At 45.3% G+C, this 20,004-nt stretch overlaps 1 protein-coding gene across 4 annotated transcripts in view; it reads right to left on the bottom strand.

The window, feature by feature from the left end:
* Nucleotides 1-20,004, bottom strand: part of WTIP (WT1 interacting protein) — a 123,387-nt gene that overhangs the window by 38,216 nt on the left and 65,167 nt on the right. For 2 of the 4 annotated variants that reach the window (XM_075009009.1, XM_075009011.1), the window contains exon 3: nucleotides 5,041-5,108. In XM_075009009.1, coding sequence (XP_074865110.1) covers nucleotides 5,041-5,108 — 68 coding nt within the window. Of the gene's footprint in view, nucleotides 1-5,036; nucleotides 5,109-20,004 lie in introns of those variants that run through there. The other 2 variants (XR_012647501.1, XM_075009012.1) reach the window with 2 other exon arrangements.

Consider the following 20,004-nt stretch of genomic DNA (forward strand, 5'->3'; position numbering starts at 1 on the left):
GACAGGGCTTTCTGGCCATTATTACACTTGAAATGCTTTAATTCAACAACCTGAACCCTGGGCCCAGGGAAGGTGCTGCAGGATGTGGGTATGAGGGAGATTTATACCTGGTGGGGGTGTATCTAGCGCTACATGTGTCTGTGCCCCACACCGCTCCCAGACTCTGTCTCCTGCTGCTATGGGAGAGGCAGAGGAAAAGCCTTGGGACAAGCACGTTGCTCTGCGGCAGTTCCCCTAGTTGGGTAGAGGGGGAAAGAAAGGAATGGCAGCACAGAGCTGCTTTCTCCTCCCCGTCAGGGTCTGAACCATAGGTGTGTTCCAGCACTGGGAACACCCAGATTGGGAGTTCTAGCGTATCTGGATTTCACCCACGGCTGCAGTGTAGGATGCATTTTCCAACGGCTGGTGGATACACAGTCCCTGCCCCTGAACAAATGCTGCTAGTGTTTGTGCTCTACAGCTCATTTGCTGTGTGACACGAACAGGGTGACACAGTTCCCAAACCGCTGTGCTGGAGCAAAATGAAGCTGCCCAGTGAATTCCTAACATGATTTACAACCATATTATCCTGCAAACTAAGGCCACGTGAGATGGATGCCTGACTTGTCGTTGTGGCTAGAATTACAACACAGGCAGCCTGGACACAGCGAATCAGTCGCTGCCTTTTGAAACTGAGGGTTGTAATGCAGGCGGGGTTCAGAATTTGGCCTCGATCATAATTTTTTTTCCTCCTGCTCTGACCAGAGAGAGGCGACATCGAACTAAAGGAGAGATTCCCTGGCGCAGGGATTCTGGAAGTGTGGTGTATTCTGTTCTCCTGTGCCTGTGGGCTGTTGGAGGCGTACTGTGAGGGGAGGAGGAGGAGTGGCTGTTGTACTGAGGGCTGTGTACATTTTGGCAGTGGTATGTTAGAGTAGCACCCTCCACCTGAGCAGGGCACATCTGTGTCGTGTCTAGCAAGAATTTTGCCCGGGGTGGGCAATAATTTTTGAAGGGCCATGCTGTGATTTTGATAAGTGGCCAAGGGGTGCAGGGTCTGGGATAGAGGCTGGGCGCACAAGGGAACTTGGAGTAGGAGAATGGGGTGCGGGAGAGGGAGTTTGGGCGATGGAGGGAGTTGCGATCTGGGGCAGGGCATGGGTGAAGGAGAGGATTCTGGGCTCGGGGACAGGGTGAAGTGTCTGGAAGGGAATTATGACCTTGGGAACAGAGGTTGCAAAGGGTCTGGTTGGTGACCTGGCAGGGGAAGGAGGACTGGTGTGCCACTCACCTTGGGTCAGGGCCAGCAGTACTGCAGGACCCTGAGGCAGGCTCCCTGCCCGCTGCAGCCCCAGGTAGCTCAAAAACTGCTGCCTGGTCCACGCGTCTCCCTGATCCCGACGCACAGGGGGAGGGCACAGTGCATGAAACTGCCCTGTTCTCCCTCCAGCATCTGGAGCAGAGAGCTACGTGGAGCAGGAGCCTGTTCAAAGCAGCGTGGGGCTGTTCTGCGATTGAGGGTCCCAGTGGGGCAATCCATGAGACATATCTTGCCCACCCTGATCTAGCCTAGCACATTTTAAGCTCAAACCTTGCAATGTGACCATTTCTCCAAAGGCATCCCAAAAGGATTGTTTCAGACTAATGTCTGCCATTGGCAAGGTAACAGAAGCTTCCTCCCTTTGTATAGTTAAAACTAGACTGGACAAATCACTAGAAAACAGACTGGAGAAAACATTCCCACACTGGCAAGGAGGAGGACTGGATGGCCTCATACTTCGGTAGAGTCCTTCTCTCTAACATCTCTGCTTCAGTGTTACGGTGACCTCCGGAAGGAATCCACGGTTCAAGCTGCACAGAGATTTGTGCCTAGAGTGGAGGTTAAATTGCTCTGTTGCACCAAAAAAAGCACCATGTAATGGTTACTCCTTATAGCACTTACTCTTCAGGGAGCAACTGGCTTTTCAAAGCATCTAGGATTACCTCTGTTCAGTGGTTTAGGAGCCAGTAGCAGTTAAAATGGCTTCTTTAAATAAAGGCTGACAGTCTTATCTATGTTAGCTGCCTCCAGCTAATTAGTGGCTGAGCTGTAGCATTTCAAACTTTCAGCCCCAACTACGTCTAGACTAAAGAAATAAGCTAGATTTACCCTAGAATCACTCCAAGCTCTGCTTCCTTGGAACTGCTTGCTGCTGTGCTACCTGCTCCAAGACCCTTGTAGGTGTAACAGAGAGTTGGGGCAGTCACACGAAGAGCATCTGCTCAGCAAATGAGTGTATGTGTAAGAGACTGAGCGTGTTTCCCAGCAGAACATTTTAATTTTGTCTCAAATGTTAAGATAAACATTTCAGCTGAAAACTAAAATAGTTTGAGTAAAATGGTTTTGGACTGGGAGCTTTTGGGCTTTAGCCGAGCGGTTTCAGTTTTTCAAGTGATTGAAGTTCCCTGAGAAAAGTAACCATTGCCCAGGTAAAATCCTTGTTTTCTAGCAAAAAACAGTTTCAGCGGAAACTTTTCAACCTGTCCTAAGCGTAACATAGGGTTGCCAACAATCCTTTATTATAAGGGACATCCTTTATTTTTTCGTTTCTGTAAAACAAGATCAGGAGTTGCTCAGGGCTGTAAATAGCAACAAGAAATACTTCTGGAAAATGTAGGTGAGTACAGTATTGCTTATTGTTTTAAAATGGTAATGTAATATTTCAAGGCAGGGTGGGAATGTTCAGAAAGCAATTCCTTGATTCTGAAATGCAGTGTTGGTGCACTGAAAGATGAAGATGTTTCAGAAACAGAAAGATTGCAAATGAGTCATATAAAATAAAATAAAATAAAAAGGCTGTTAAAGGAGAAATTACCAGGTCAGAATATAGGGTAGGGGCGTACAACCAAAATAGCAAGAACCACCATTTTTTCCAATTCAGTTACAAAATCAACACTTCAAGAGCTACAATGCATGTGAATATGAGACAGTCCTTAATAAATAATGCCAAACCACACTTACCACCAATAGCTGAAACACACTGATTTGTACCAGCTATAAAGTTGTTCCCCACATCACCAGGCTTAACCCATCTCAGCCCCCAAACTCACCTCCTATCCCCAGGCTTAAGCCTTCTCTGCCTCAAACCCATTCCCCCCATCCCCAGGTTTAGCTCTTCAGTCCCAAACCACACCCCCCCATCCCCAGGATTAACTCGCCTCAGTGCAGGCAGCTCCTGCACAGAAGCTGCCTCCCCCACTGCCTCCTCCTCAGCAGAGCTGTGCAGCTCCCCCAGGGACAGGCTTAGCTGCCCCTCCCCTCCAGCACTCCTGTGAGCTTAGCACTTCCCCCACATGCAGCATGGGTGGTTCCCTGCCCTGCCCCCTTTCTCTTCTATGGCTCCCTGCCCTGCTGCAGCTTTATTCTCTAGGGCTCCCTGCCACAGCTGACTGCTTGGCAGCTCCAGAGGCTGCTGCTGGTTTAAAAAAACAAAACAAAAACCAAGACAAAAAACCCTAAATTCAGTTGGTTTACCAGTGGGCAACTAAATTTATTGTTTTTGCTTAAGCAGCAGCAGCCTTCTGAGCCATAAGGAATCAACAGCGGCTGTACTTGGAGCTGCAAGTGGCTCCTTAAAGAGCCACATGGGGCTCCAGAGCAGCAGACCCCTGATATAAGGCACACTTTTCCATTTGAATAAGCAAGTATTTCGACTGCAAGAGAAGTAGCTTTTATCAGAAGAGTTTAACATTATTCAACCAGAATTAGTTGAAATATGGTGTTTTTCAAAACAAGTCAGTATATTCACAAGCGTTTAGATTTCTCTGGAACTTCCTGTTTTTGACCAATTCAAAACAAAAGAATTCTGTATATATTTTTGAAAAATATTGAAATGTCTTGTTTTGGTGGTAAAAATCCCACTACCCCTGCTCCACCCGTCAAACTGAAACAGAGGGGATAGGGAATCAAAACAGTGAGAGAAGATGGAACGTTCCCACTCAAAATTTCAAAAGAAATGGACAAAGAGGTTCATTTTTTCAAATTTTGCAAAACAGTTACCTTTCCTCAGCCGTTTCTAATTGTGGTGACAGGTAGGATGGGTTTAGGGATGTATGTGCGCACGAAGGTAGTTACGATTCCCACACTAGAGATTTCTTTACATTTATGAGTTGCATTGATGTGAGAAGACCTGGAACAGCCAGCTAAAGCTTTTGGTGAGAGATAAACTATGTCTAATGTTATGTGAAGATGGCATCAATGGTCTCTCATTACATATGGAATGGGAGTAATCTCAGACACTGAACCTCCAAAAGGATGCTGCTATTTCAATAACTAGGGAGGCCAGATGCTGTAAATTCAAAATATTGATTTTTTGTGACGATCCTCTCCGATTTCAGCTCCCAAACATCATCTAAACCTAATCTTGATGATGCAGAGAGCAACTGTCATTTAATCAATAATTTTCTTCCTGTTCGAATTACTTATACAATGTCTCCTACATAATGGCTGATTTTCTTTTTGGAACCTGACTCGGCAGCATTCTCCACTTTTCTTTTCATGAATCTGCCCATAACAGCGCAGAGCAGTTGCAAAAATCACGAGGTGTGTTGAGAAAAAACAAGTTGCACCTCCACAGCTAACGGTATCCAGGAAGCCACACTGTAGCTCCACACAGTTCGTAGCAGAATAGCGATTAGTACTATACCTTTAACAAAGCAACACTGTGCACAGCGATGACACGCAGCAGTCAAACAAGTCTACCCTCTTGTTATGATTGGTATTCCCCAGATGTTTGAGCTCAGGCTTGGCAAGCTCTGCAGCTGCAATTCAAACCCAAAGCTTGAACAGCTCCAGTGTTTACGCTTATAATTTATACTGTGAGATTTATGTACTTTGTTCTGTGGCTACAACTTCAGACTTACACGCCCAATCCCACTGCCACTGAAGTCAATAGCAAAACTCCTGCTGTCTTCAGTAGGTGCAGGGAGAGGCTCAAAGACTAACTGGTCTGAGGCGACATCAGCCAGCACAAAAGAAACTTTAAACACAAGCAAAGAAGAAAGGCCTGAAATCTTACTTACTAGGAAGTCTTCTTCACAGTACACTTTACCATTGACATTGTAGAAGGCTTTTCCTCGCAGTCTTCTCCCTGTTAAAAATATTTTACTGTCAGTCTTGTAGTCCATTTCCATATTGAGAGTCTCCAAGAGGAATTTTTTGAAACAGATGATGCACTGGGCACCATCCAGAATGATACGCTTAACATTTGACTGCAGGGCCATTCCCCCCGCCTGTACTTTTCACACTAGTTTGCATTGTTAGTTAATATTTATAGTCGGATAACAGCCAGTACTCAGCAGAGATTGCGGTACCACTGTGGTAGGCACCCTACAAACAAATCGAGGGTCACATGGCTTGAGTGCTCTTTTTCCTAAAGAACAGGTATGGGCCAAAAAGCATGAAATAAATCTCATGTTCTTATATAACATCCACAGACGCAACTGTATCTGCTAATGAGGCTGACGAAACTCCTGCTTGCATCACCCACTGGTGGGTGTATGTTCTGGGACCCTTGCTGTGCCCATCCACAGAGGTCGAGTTGATAGAGACCAACTTGAGACTTGGGCTCTTTAAACCTAAAAGTAAGAGCTACTACAGTTTAGTGAAATTTCTAGGTTCAGTCCGTGCTGTGTCAGCCAAGATGGAAGCCATCATATTTGCTCCTGTTACCACACTGGTGCCAAAACATATAACAGAGTGAATTGGATTGTACAGTCACTCCTCAAAGTCACCCGGGTTAAGACAGTTTCATTAGTTGGCTGCTGATCTACAAGAGAACACACTCATTTAAAGATGTGCACAGTTCCATTATAAGGTTGATTGGCTTGCCTGGCCTTCCGGATGAGGAGCAGGGTCAGGGGTTTACCGCACTCTGCTTGTCTAGCCTTCCAGGTGGGTGGAGTGGGGCGACCCCCATGCTGTGACCCCACTTCCTGGCAGAAGCACCAGGGAAGTGGAGCAGGGCAAGCCCCTGTGCCCTCCCCCACTACGTCCGTGCCTCAACCAGACTTCATAATCCTTACTGGCGAATACAGTATTAAATAGCGAATAGTAGCAGAGACGTAGCCGTGTTAAGTCTGTACTCCAGCAAAACAAAGCAGCAGAAATGTAGCACTTTAAAGACTAACAAAATGATCTTAAGAAGTGGGTCTGTCCCACAAAAGCTTATCACTGAATTCAGTATTAAATACTTCGTTTAAAATTATTTAAAACTTGTACTTACATCTTTTGTCTGGCAAAAAAAATTCCATGGAACCTTAACTCCCCCATTTATATTAATTCTTATGGGGAAATTGGCTTCACTTAGAACTGTTTCACTTGAAGTAGCATTTTTCAGAAACGTAACTACAAGGTTAAGTGAGGTGTCTGAGCTGATCACCACCAACAAAATTTGCAGCTAACTTCTAACTGCAGGATCTTTATTACTGGTCACAGAACCCAGCGTAACCTTCAGATCCCAGTATAAGAAATTAGAAACAAAAGCATCTTAACTATTCCTAAATTGTAAATTGAGAACATTTTAACACCACCTGCAAGCACTTTAACCCGGCAATATGCACAGACCTTCGTTATTGCCTTTTAGGGCTTACTATATTCTGAGTAGCAGTTTAACTGTATACAGTAGGTTCACAACATTCACGAGGGTTCCGTGTTCAGAACCCTCGTGAATGTTGATTTTCACAAATATGGGGGCCCCGGAGAAGCAGCTGCTGCTGGTGCTCCGGGCCCCAAGGAAGCAGCAGCAGCCAGCATTCCCTGCTCGGAGCCCCAGAGAAGCAGTGACTGCCAGCGCTCCAGCCCCAGAGCCTTGGGGAAGCAGCGGCTGAATTTGAGAATGTCACACTTGTGAATGTCACGACCTTACTGTATATAACATGTGTTCATCATACAAACTCTGAACATCTTTACAGTTCAAAATATATGACAAGCTCCAGATAACCTTCAGGTTAATTCCAACAAATGGGAACTCAATCCCCACATCCAACCAGACACAAAGATTGAGTCTACTCTCTCTTACATTGGTGTAAATCAGGAATTAATTTATTGGGAAAAACCAGTGTGCATAAGAACAGAATCAGGCTAAAACAGCCAAACGTTTTCTGGTGTAACTCATCTCATCTCCACTGAACTTTGTTCACCACCAAGAATTTACCTGGCCCAAGCTATAACCCATTCTGGTGTGCCCATCAAAACATTAAGGGGCAGCAGCTTGAGCAAAGAGATGGCAATACATCCCGTTAAGGGCCACACACAAGAAGCCATTTGCAACACACAATCACCCACAGAGACCTATGAATGCAAGGTTCCCAATGCTTACATGCCATCAGATGGCACTCTTTGAATACACTAACTACGTATATAGAAAGCTGCTTTTATTATGTAAAATATGCACAATCCACTCCCTCCCCGCAGCTCCAAAAGGAACGAGCTTGAATTTTCACAGATCCAGAAAAAGAAGTGTTCCCTCTAATTTTTTCCATCCATGCTGCTAGCTGTGAGCGCTCTGCTCAAAAGCTGGGAGGCATCTGACCCGTTCTCCTGGGTGGCCGCTTAAGCGCCCAGCCTGCAGGGAGCACTGGATGAGGCCCTTCACCATAAACACTGGGCTACCAGCCTCCATGTGTTTAAAGCCTGAGGGCTGTTCACTGGAGAGCCAGCTAGCAGAATGCACTGAAACAAAGAGGAACATAGGATTCATTTTAAAATGTTTGAAAATGTCTGTTAGACTGCAACTGTCCCCTGACCCTGGGAAACGATATGTGACACAGACACATGGGGACCTGAGCTGACACTTTTGGGTAATAACATGCTGTATGGGGCTGGCTGGAGGTTTACTGGCATAGCCAGGGGAAACCTTTCCTCTCCGCACAGACTGCTGAAGTGTAGTTCTCACAAGCTGCTGCCTCTCAGGGCTACTGGTAGGTGGATACTCCCGCTAAACTCCCTTCTGTAAAATAGGTCAGATCATGGAAACAAAGTCACTGCCCAATCTGGCTGACTTATGAATCTTCAGGCTGCTTACTCATCAGGAGACAGCTCCTAACAGGACCATTGGCAGGAGCATTAAGGGCCAATTTTTCAAAGGGACACGTGTTAAACTGCATGCTGTCACTGCACCCGATTCCGCTCGCATGCACAAAACAGGGAGGCTCTCGTCACTCACTGTGCATGGGGGAGAACCAAATTGTCCAAAGTCATTGGAAGGCACAATGTGAACTGGGTCCTAAGGATTCTCACTCAAAATGCAACCTGCAGCAGACATACCGCGGTGGCATTTGGGAACAGGCAGGAAGCACTCTGGAAGACTACCACAGTGAGGACAAAGACCGTTATTCCGTGTTACAGCCATAGGCTCTTTAGACCAGTCTTACCTGCTGGTTAGCTCCCCTTGTGTCTCTCTGAAATGTAACTCTTCAGTGATTGCATGCTATGCAAGTAGTTAACATGCCACCTCGTAAGAGTCTGATCCTAGTGCCACTGCTCCCCTCCTCTCCCTGTGTAACCTCTTAGATCACTCCACTCTGTGATCCTTGCTGTCTCCATGTCATCCTGGCTCAGCTGCTCTAACTCTCCAACCTGCCTCTCCACTGTGCTGCCTCCTAGAGGACTTGTCCCTGCACAACCTGCTCACTGCCCAGAGCCCTGCATTTCCCCCCAACCTGCTTCCTAGCCCCACCCCGAGAATCCAAGGCACAGCCATAACTGCTGTGCTCCAGCAGCTGGACCCAGCTCCCTCTCCTCCCACTGAGCCCTCTTCAGCCCATCTGGTGCTCCCCTCTTCTTCCTTCAGGGCAGCATCCCCAGTCCAGTTGACTGTTCAACAGCCCACTCAAAAATTCAACGGTTCAAGTGCATTCACCCTCCAGAGACAAAAGACCCACATCACTGCAAACACACAGGCTCCAGTCACCTGTAACCAGCCCCACAAACTCCTTCAGGCCAAAGTGCACCTGCTTGCTTTGTGTAAAGGAGACGTGTTGCCATACGCCAAGGCAAGGATCCCAGCCAATCACAGACCAGCCGTATCTCATCTCATCCCCTGTAAATGGCTCACAAACCTGTGCTGACAGGACACAGCACTACGTGAGCAGCTGCCGTGCTCCTTTCTGATCAACTCCTTCTCTCCTACCACCTCTGACAATTTTTCACTGGAGCCCTGCTGCGCTCAGCCTGACCTCGGTGAAGAAGGCGGCACAAGTTACGTCTTATCCCCTCCCCTGCTTCCAAAACCACACATAGCGTGACAAAAAATGCTGATTTTTGAGGTACCATGAAAGTCTGTTTCACTTGCATTGTTAATCAGCCAGTAAAGCTCCTGTCCCCCTCATACACTGCATCCCTCCACACCCAGTATTATCCCTTCATCACATGAGCCACAGGGATCAAGGCAACATCAAAGTCTGGTTTCCGTGGGTCTCCTGAAGTGTTTGTTCCAGTCCTCCGCCTTGCCGCTAAACACATGCGGCCTGTGCCAGATTGTTGACGACTAGTACCCACTGTGAGCACAGAAGCGGGAAACATGCTCATCTGAAGTCACTGGGAAGATGGGATGGGGGGGGGGGACTGGCAGGGAGTAGGTTACAAAGGATCTAGAAGGAGAGGAGAAAACCCAAATGCTGCTGATGTTGGCCCAAACTGTGTTAGCCAGGTCAGAGTCAAGTGGTAGTCCCAGTGCTCACTCCAAAAAAAATAAATAAATAAATGAGCTGCTGCGTGGTTTATGAAAGACTGATGTAGCTGGGTACCCCCTCTGATTCAGCGCTGGCAGGCAAAGTACCTGTTGCTGAGCATGCTGACAGATGGTAGGAATAGAGCGACCTCATTATGGCTTCTGCTTGTCTAAGTAACATTCCTGTTACACACAAGGACATCAACCGGTAAGTCTGTGCAGAAAACTCACATCGCTATTTCAAATTGTAATTCTCTGTTTCTCACCTCCCTACCCCCACTGACTGTGACCTGCAGGCCAGGCCAGTAAGGGCCAAATCCTGGACTCTAACCCTCCCCCTAGGCCAGGACAGCCATGGCAGACTCATGATGCAGAGCCCAAATGGTGTCAGGGAGAACGGCTGTATGTCCAAGTTGCTGCTGATCCACAGGCCCTGCCCTGTGCTCTCAATTGCTTTGCATCCCAGGACACAGGGAGCCCTGCTGAGTAAAACTCCCTGGGAGTCCCCACAGCATCCCTCAACTCCTTCTGCAGCAAAGGACAACTGAAGCATGCCACTGGGCTAGGACTCTCCAGGACTGCAAAGGAGGGAGCATGATATAGCTCAGAGCAAACAGAACCAAAATTCTACTGTGAAAACAAAACAGCTCCAGTGAATCAGAGTACAAGAGAACTGTATCCTTAGCAGCTTGCCACTGGATAGCCATTTTCACCATCCCTACAGAATGCAGATTCCTGCGGCCTGATCAGACGCTGCTCTCAGAAGTTACCATTCCATATGGCCACAAAAACATCTGCCTCCAAGTCCCCTTCCACTCAGCTGATATAATATAAAGTGTCTATTTCTAAACATGATTTTAACCCAGACTTTTATACCACATCTTGTCCCCTAGAACTCCCAGTGCTTTACAAATCAAAGTGAACAGTAATTCCCATTGTACAGGTGGGGAAACTGAGGCACAGAGCAACACAGAGACTTTCTTAAGCTCGCCTATCAAGACATGATGCTTCCCCTCTTGGTAATCAGCATTCTTAATAATTAATAAGCCTAAAGAGGCTTTTACCTAGGGGGAATTAATTTGGTCTAGGATAATGCAACAGCTAACTTCTTGTTCATAAACTATCATTTAAATACTACAAATTGCTGTAACACTTTGGTCTCTACATAGTGCATTTTAGCAAAATGAGCCACGACATGCATTCCATTCACTGCACTGATAAGTGAGTTTGGTACAACTAAGCTGCAAACCATTTACTGTTGTTGACCAGCTCCTACATGTCTGAGAAAATATTAAAGATACCACTTAGACAGCCAGAGTAAGAGTCAACACCTAGAGTTTAATTATGGGGCCAAAAACAGCCGCTCAGTTTCTCCACATAACGACCATATTGGTGTATTCCACTGCAGGCTTCTGTTGGTTTTCCCAGTGATTGTAGCTGCACTGCAAGAGTCAGACTGACAAAATCAGCCACATGCATCAGTCCTAATAAATGGCCTAGCCTGGAGTCCTTAGCTCTTTATAGGACTTTTTGTTGCATCACTACTGTTGGAACAACATGCATCTGATGAAGTGGGTCTTTGCCCACGAAAGCTTATGCTTCAAAAAAATCTGTTCATCTATAAGGTGCCACAGGACTTCTTGTTGTTTCGGCAGACAGACTAACATGGCCACCTCTCTGACCCTTCACTGTTGTTGTATTTCATAAGTACATTGCTTCCTTCCTCCTTTTGTGGTTTTAGCGGGACAGACCCTGCCTGGCACATCCACCTTGTCCGACCAGTTTTCAGCAGCACAGAGGAAGTGACTCAGTTTTCACACCTGCCCAGTCCTAGAAGAGCAGCAGGTCAGCCTGGGACACTGCCTCTTTGTAGCACAGGTAGGCACGGCTGTGTTAGCTTTAAACTAGCCAGCATGGGTAAGAAAAGCAGGAAAGACGTTGTGGCATGGGCTTTAGTGCAGAATACAAGCTACCAAGGGGCCTGGATATGCAGTCTCACTGCTCGCAGGTGCTGAAGCCTGCATCACCAATCTCCCTTACCACTGTTACCTGTCCTAAGTGGATTTCAGTGAGTGTATCTATTGCCTACCCATGATAAAAAAACCACACATTCACTTGTAATGTAGACTTGCCCAAGGAGACTCCCTAGTAGGATCATTCATTGTTGACGCTAGCCCTGCTCCCTCCTGCCCTTCACGCACCTCAACCGGTGTTTACAACAGTAAACTGTTCAGATGTAGGACATTATTTTTCATACTGTTACAGAAAGCAGGACCTACACCTAATGAAGCAAAATATGATTGAGACCTGGTTCCAGTAGGTCTCAATGAAGCTTCTTGTAACTGTGCTGAAAACTGTCCAGTCCCTTTTATAACAGTATCTAAAGCATTTTCCAGTGCCATTTAGGAAAAGGAAAGCTGTTATTAGCAATGTGTTAGTTGTTCAGTGTAGATGTCAAATTGTCTCTCGCGAGTCACAAACTCTTGGGCTATGTCTACACTAGCACTTGTATCCAAAAAAAACTTTTGTTGCTCGAGGATGTGAAAAAAACTCCACATTCCCAAGTGGCAGGAGATTTGCTGGTGTAATCATGTGTGCACAACTACTGCTGCTCTTTGAGCTGGCTTTGTTACATTGAGGAGTGCACTCTCTTCCATTGGTACAACAGGACTATCCAAGTGGTCTTATACAGCAGCACTGCTGGATGTGTCACTGTACACTTGTAAGTGCAGACATGCCCTTAGTGGGGCAGGTTCAGATCTCAGTTACATGGGCGTGGATGTAACTGAAATCAGAATATGGTCCAGCTTTTTGACCGCTCCTTCTGCGACATGGCAATGGGAATAGCTCCCTGGGTCACAGGGTTGTTACTGGGCCTAATTACTAGCTGTAGAAGGCTTTGACACTAAAGTGTGAAGTATTATTATAAATTGTATAAATCTCTTTCATAAGTAAAAACATGCTCACTTTGAGAATTAGAATAACTGACTAGCGTCATGCTATGAGGGAATATATGAGATGCCTGAATTGTTTGCCTGACTAATGTTGCTTAAGAACACACCAACCTTTCAAAGCAATGGTAATGTCGTGTGTCTAAACATCAGCCCTCTGTGAACACAGGATATACCTCTGAGTTTCTGTCCATTTGGAAGAAAATCTGATAAGTGTCCATTTTTGGAGGTTACCCACCTGGACTGTTATGCAGAAAGGGAAATAGTTACCTGCCATTCCTGTTGTCTGCAAATACAATATAAGGAATTTTCTGATCTGGGTCTATGTGCACAGAGCTGGTAGAGAACTTCCTGAATCTGAAGTTCTAATACTATTTCTCCAGAAGAGGGCATCATGCATTGCCTTTGACATCCAGACAGCATCTGCACTCTCAGCAACAAGTGACAGGACAGAGACACATGCAAGGGAGAGTTGTGGCTTCTCTGTTGGAACAGCTGCAATGCCCCATTGCTGCTAACAACCTTAGAAATACCAAGTGGGATTTTTCAGTGCATTCAACATTAGCCCAAGTCTGGTTCCACGGAAGTGAATAGCTGAGCACTTTGGAAACTGCACCCATAAACTGCAGGAGTCCCTGCAAGGAAAGCTTAACTATAACCACAATGTTCTGTTATGACCGACTCCTTTGGAGAGCTGACAGAAGATGCAATGATGCATTTTTAGTTGGCATCCTTTCCATTGTTAATTTCATTTTATAATTGACATTTCACTAGACATGGAATGACTGCACCTCTTTGAGAGATACAGCCACTAAGAGTTCTGATTCATGACTCACCAGGCTTCCCAGCCACACTAATTCCTGGTTTCTCATGCTCAACTGATTAATGAATTGTACATATTTGTTTTATTGAGCAATTGGATCCAGTTGCTGGTTAACAGGTTAAGATGTCATCTTCGTAATGAATGATGTTAGGACAGCATCATTATTGGTCTCAGACTAGCATCTGCATTTGGTGATGTTGGAAGTGTGCATGCTAACCTGACATGTAAATATAGGCACACAGCTAATTTGCACAGTAGATAAAGAGCTATATTGCATCCGACCCAAAAGAGGGAAGCAAAGCTCTGGAGTTCTGTTAACTGACTAATTTGGCCTCTGCATATGTGCTACTTTTAAAGTTCTATTAACATTTTCCCCTCTAACCTTGGGGAATTTTTTGCTGCCTCTCCCAGAAGAAGATGCCAACCTTTGCACCCCAGTGGCTCAAGTTAGGGCTGCTCTAACTTACAAACAGCCTTATCTCTGCAGCACAGGACCCCCTGAAACTTTGAGCACTTACAAACAAGCTTCTTTCTGCTCTGCCTACCATGCTGGGGCCATCGTGGGAGAACAGTAAATTGGTCCTGTGCTGCCTCTGGTGCCCGGGAAATTCTTCCCCCATCCTTTGTCTCTCCTTTACTCCTACACAGTGTCAGAACAGCATATGGGCTTAGCATGAGTGCCAGGAGCAGGGCCTTAGATGATGAGCTTTGGGACAGAGGGACGACCTTTCCCATATAAGGCATCATCCATTCCTACGGCACTATATAAAAATACAGTCCTGTCAAATCAATATCACGAGTCAAACCTCAAAATCATTGGCTTAAAAACATGAGACTTTTAGAAACAACAAAAATGACAAACTTTGGCTTTTTTTGTTCACCTTCAAGTATGAATCACATTTTCAATATACTCTCTGCACCCATGTGGGCTAGGCAGTTACTTTAAAAAAGGAAGCAAGGTAACCGCAAGAGCTGCAGCCTTATGAAAAGCTCCAAACATCACAAGCATGCAATAAAAACATAGTAGTTGGCAACACTGAATATTAAACAGCTTAACAAATGCAGTAATATTAAGGGATTTGTTTGTCATCTCTAAATCTAGGATAAAACTTAACAGATGACTCTCATCCAAGAGGCCTGCTTTCTTTTACTGTCTTAAAGAAAGATCAATTCTCTCTGTGCAAATTACAGAATTGCCAAAAGGAAACAAAACAAGGTTCAAAATCTTTCTGAGCTTCCCTTAAGTGCATCTGTAGCTTTGTGGCCTACACATGCACATACCTCCTTCAGGGCTTAGAGGGGGGACATCTGCCGTGGAGATTTTCTGTAGATGGGAAGCCTGGCTGTTTTATCCCGTGGGGCTGGTGGGGGAGCTATAAACCTGCTTTGGGGCCTTTTGTATTCACATGGCTGGATAAGGTTGGGAGGCACAGTCAGACCCCTTGCAGAGGGCCTGCACAAGACCCTATAGCAACTGGAGTGCTGTTTTACAAAGAATCCAGTGGGTCACAAACCAACGAACCCACCCATACTGGGGCATAAAAGGCCAGCAGCCAGGGTGAGCCTAGCAAAGAGCCTACGCTGCAATCGCAGTACCCCTACAGCTCTCCATTGCCTTCCTCTCCCTTTGCTTCCCCCCTCCGCAGCAGCCGCCCCCACCCCCCGCCCAGCTTGACTGCTCAGGCTTTGTGCAGAGACGAGTGAATTTCTGGGACTTTCAATTATTTCAGGAAGGAAAAAAAAAATCAGTGCCAAATTCCTTTGAAGGGATGCTGCATGTTGGCAGAAGCCACTTTTCACAGGCTTAAGCCATTTGAAATCTGAAGCACTGAAAAGTGGCTACGGTGGATGTGCTGTATTCTTCTTCTCAAAGAAATCTGGTGTAGAGTGTTACTCCCCTGTTTTGGGGCCCAATCCTGCATTCCTTTCACATCAAGACTCCCACTGACTTCAAGGAATGCAAGATCAGATCCTAAATGCGTGCTTTGTGTACACAACAGTTCCTCACGGTTACGATCCATTGAGCGGATCGGCACACACTTTAAAAAACACTTGGAATTGCAGGCTTCTCTGATAGGCCAGAATGGTTGTAGGGATCTTAGTTATTTCAGGAAAAATGCCTGGTATATACACTCTGACACATTTTTCTGGTTCCAGACTGAAGGAATGTCACCCGCCCAAAGCATCAAGAGGCATCAAAATATTTTAGAGTTCTGTCCTGATGTCTAAGAAAGGAAGAAGTAAAAACAAAACTCAACATGTGAGCAGTGGTATCTCATGCATACTTTTACAGATAACTTTTGTAAAGCTCTTTTAAAAAAAAAAGTTTACTAAGACAAAACAGAGAGTCTTACATTGCTATTTTCAAGGATGCTGTATATTAAATTACTAGGCTATTACGATGCAAATCTCAAATGCACAAGCTCCTTACTTGGCCATAAACACAAAACAGTGTACATTGTCTTTTCAGAAGAAAAGGTTTGCTGCTAAAATAGCAGAAGCCCTACGTAAATAAGCAACATTCTTTCTGCCTGAGGTCACTGACTTGCCCTATTCAATTTCGGCCTAGTCTGGGATTTGACAATCTAAGCAGGGGAGAGGCCCTTTCCTTTTTTCAAAAGAATGCAGGGATTTTACTTGAAATTTAAACTCTCGCAAACAAAAGGTGGCATCCAATGCTAGAGGCCTGTGAAGGTGGAGTACAGGATGTGTATTGTTTTCTCCCTTTACATAGATTCTTTCAGGAAAGAGCATTTAGAGCCTGCGAACAAATTCTAATAAAATATCGTCAGGTAGAGAGAAAGAGTAGAGGGTTTTTAAAAAAAAAGAATATTCATGCAGGGGAATCAAGCCAACATTTTCAAGTTATAGTTTTTTCAATAATTTGTGAATTTAGTGCCCACAATTTTAAAACTGCCACCTATAATTAACATTATGTTTATGTCAGAATTGCAAAACAAATCTGTACAACTTCCAAATCAAAATTCATCTGCATCTCTACACTAAGTCAGTCTATCTTAGCGGGGCAAAAGTTTATCAAGGCTGTCTGTCCCTTAGTGGTTTGTCCGGACTGTGGTATCTGGGTGCAAACAAAATTTTTTAGAGCATAATTCAAATGTATGGACTTTTGGCTTAACTGTCCATTGCCCTGCACTGTGTGTGCTCATTTCCATCCACGCAAAGAGATGGCAAACTCCTACCACACAAAAGTGATGGTGCTCTGTGCCCATTGTGCAGGGGTCTACATGAGTAAACCAGGGTGCAAATCTGCAGCCTGTATAAACACTCGTAGCTCCACAGACTACAATGGATCCACAATTATTTACACCTGTTAAACATCTCCCCACCCCAAGGCATATCTTGACTTCACTAAGAAAAACCTGTGTTCTTACCACATGTTAGTAAATACTTGAATGGTACCATGCAGTAGCAGATCAACAGGTCAACCAGATACTCCCCCTAGAGTTTATCCCAATGTGCTACCATTTTTCTATTTTAAACTGTCTTGTCTTCACTGGGATTTTTACCTCATTCTAGTGATCATGTGTTAGCTCAAGGGTGTGGCGAAGTGGGGGGGGGGGCAGGATGAAATTTCACAAGGGGGGGCACAGCACAATCGGCTGGTGGGGTCTTGGGCTCATCCATCTCATTAAAAACGTTGCAGTATGTTACTGTTTTTACATACATATACTCACATGCATATACCACTTAATGAAGTTTTTCACCCTTTATAGTTTCAATTGAGGACTTCATTTACAGCATCTACTGTGACTATGAAGACCCACACGAGAGTGACAGTCCTTGCTGCATCTCTTGCAGATGTGGTGGGTGTCTGGCAAGTCCTTAGTGTGCTTTCTGTGCACTCGCTTCTCCTCTGCTAGCTGTCTGATCTTCAACTCGCCCTTCTGAAGGCCCTTGCGTAACCCCTGCGGTCATCTGCTAGTTCTTCCCAGTTGTCCAGCTCGATGTCTACCTCTCTGAGGTCTCTCTTGCAGACATCTTTGTAGCGCAACTGGGGGAGTCTGGGAGGTCTTTCGCCAGAGGCTAGCTCACCATACAGGATGTCTTTTGGAATCCTTCCATCATTCATCCTGTGGACGTGGCCAAGCCAGCAGAGCCAACGCTGCCTGAGGAGGGTGTGCATGGTTGGGATTCCAGCTTGCTTGAGGACGGCAGCGTTGGTCACTCTGTCCTAAAGGGCGCGATCTATAGTCTATGCAGACTGAAGGATGCCCACTACTACATTCTACATTTATTTTCTTACCCATGCCGAAGTCATCCCCCCAGCATATGAACATAAACGGATTTCTGTCGATGTCAATACAGTAGGCAAGTTGGGGGAAGGGAGGAGGCTGCTAACTGCAGGGACAATTGGGGCCCAACATGAAAACTTTGCTCACCCCCGTGTTAGCTGACTACAAATGTAATTAGGCCAAACTGAACCCCAGCAGCTCTTGCAGGCTGACTTCGCCTAAATGTCCTAGTAAAAGTTGCCTCTGCCTTGTCTCCACTAGGATTCTGGAGTGCGATAGCTCTCATGCATTAGTTATTCTACTGGCCTCAGTACATTGTCTGCTTTAGTGTGGAATTCTCCCTCCCTCTCCCACACACCAGCCATGTTATTAAACCAAAGTAACGCAACGCTATCGAGACAAGAGGGGACTCTGTGGCTCTTAGGCTGGAGAAGAACATTGTTTCAGGTACTGAACCCAGGACACATTTTCAATCTTTCCCTGTGAGACACTGAACATTTGGCAGATGTCTCCTTTCTCTCCTTCTGGTGTACTTATCCAGTCTATTCCGCCCTTTGTTTTCAGTGGAGGACAAATTATTTCCATGGATCTCAGATGGAAGAGAACTTGTATTGGAAAAGAATTCAAAATATATAAGTCAAGCATGTGTTTGAACACTGAACAGTATGAGTTGATTTAATAGCTATTTATTTTCTCTGTACATCTTTGTAAGCTGGTAGGGGGAAATGTGGACTGAGAAAGGGAAAATAAAGCCCCAAACTGTAGTTCCGGTCCCATTCCACATGACTAGCTTTATTAATAACACAGAAGATTAAAACACAGGCAAAGTAACAGCCACCAGAGCCTTTCCCAGCACTCAGCAAGCCAGGAGAGAGGCTACTCCTCCCCCCACCGCGCCCCCCCAGGAAGTTCCCACTACAATAGGTGGGGAATCTGGGCTTTCCTTGTAACCCATGATATGCTGGAACTTAAAGGGCTGCTTTCTATATTGTCAGAGCACTCAAGACTTGCAAACCACAGAGCACACGTAACAGTAATTTGTATTGCAGTAAAGCGTCAATCAGAAGTTGGCAGGGCATTGTTTAGACAGACCCTGAAAAATTAGCCTCTGCCCCAAAGAGTTTATGCTCCACATGTGCTCCCTGGGGGAGCGGAGGGGGATCCTGTTGAATCAAGGGACCACTAAATTATGCACTAGCTGAACTTTCCAAAAAACAATAAGTGCTGTGGCACCTTATAGACTAACAGATATTTTGGAGCATAAGCTTTTGTGGGCAATCTGCTGAAGGAGGTCTTTGCCCACGAAAGCTTATGCTCCAAAATATCTGTTAGTCTATAAGGTGCCACAGCACTTCTTGTTTTTGAAGACACAGACTAGCACAGCTACCTCTCATACCTTCCAAAAAACCTTCATATACACCAGTGGTGGCCAACCTGGGATCTATGGACCCCTGGGGGTCTGCAAGGGTATTGCAGGGGGTCAGTGAAAACAAAATGATCATAGAAAATAAGTTTTAAATAAATTGCAAAGTTACAATCAATTATTTTTACATTAAATATCTTCCAATAATGTTATTAATTGATGTCCAAAAATCTATGTTGCACTTTCCATTTTTATTTAATAAAGCATACAAAGTGGCTAGAACTGGCTTTGATGGACATCTCCAAATGGTTGTGGGGAGTGATAGTGAAAAGAATGGGAACCACTGATACACACTGAACTGTTATAATCCACCCTTAAAGTGGATATTGCAGTAGCTCTAGTCTAGCCCAAGAAAAAGGCTGCAACTTTCTATTAAGCTCTCAACCAGAGTCATCCAGCACAGCGGTGTATTGCAAATTCTATCAGCTGTATGTGTATGTGGGGGAATCCCACATTGCCTTCAGACCCCAGCTTATTAACACTGCCCTTTAACTTGAGCCAGTCAAACTAGCTATTACTCAGCTGAACTGGGCTCTTGACTAAACAATGGATAGTCTCAACAATAAAGATGATGAAATAAAGACAAGGAACAGGCTCTCACCCCTTTCCACGTCACTCTCTCTAATATTTTATATGCACGTTGTACATGCAGGGTGGACAAGACCAAATCTTGTGGAAACCTGTAGCAGAAATTCGTGATGGCAGTTGCCCAAAACTGCCCTCTGAGACAAGAGCAGATCTGCACAAGAAAAAGCTTGTTTTCTTCCTGCCAGTAAATGTATGTGCGTCAACTCCTCAGTCAATGGCCTCAAAGGCTTTTGCTGACAAATCTAACCGAATCAGCATGGACACTGAGTCACATCCA

This window comes from Carettochelys insculpta, chromosome 14 (assembly GCF_033958435.1).
Source record: "Carettochelys insculpta isolate YL-2023 chromosome 14, ASM3395843v1, whole genome shotgun sequence".
Lineage (NCBI taxonomy): Eukaryota > Metazoa > Chordata > Testudines > Carettochelyidae > Carettochelys > Carettochelys insculpta.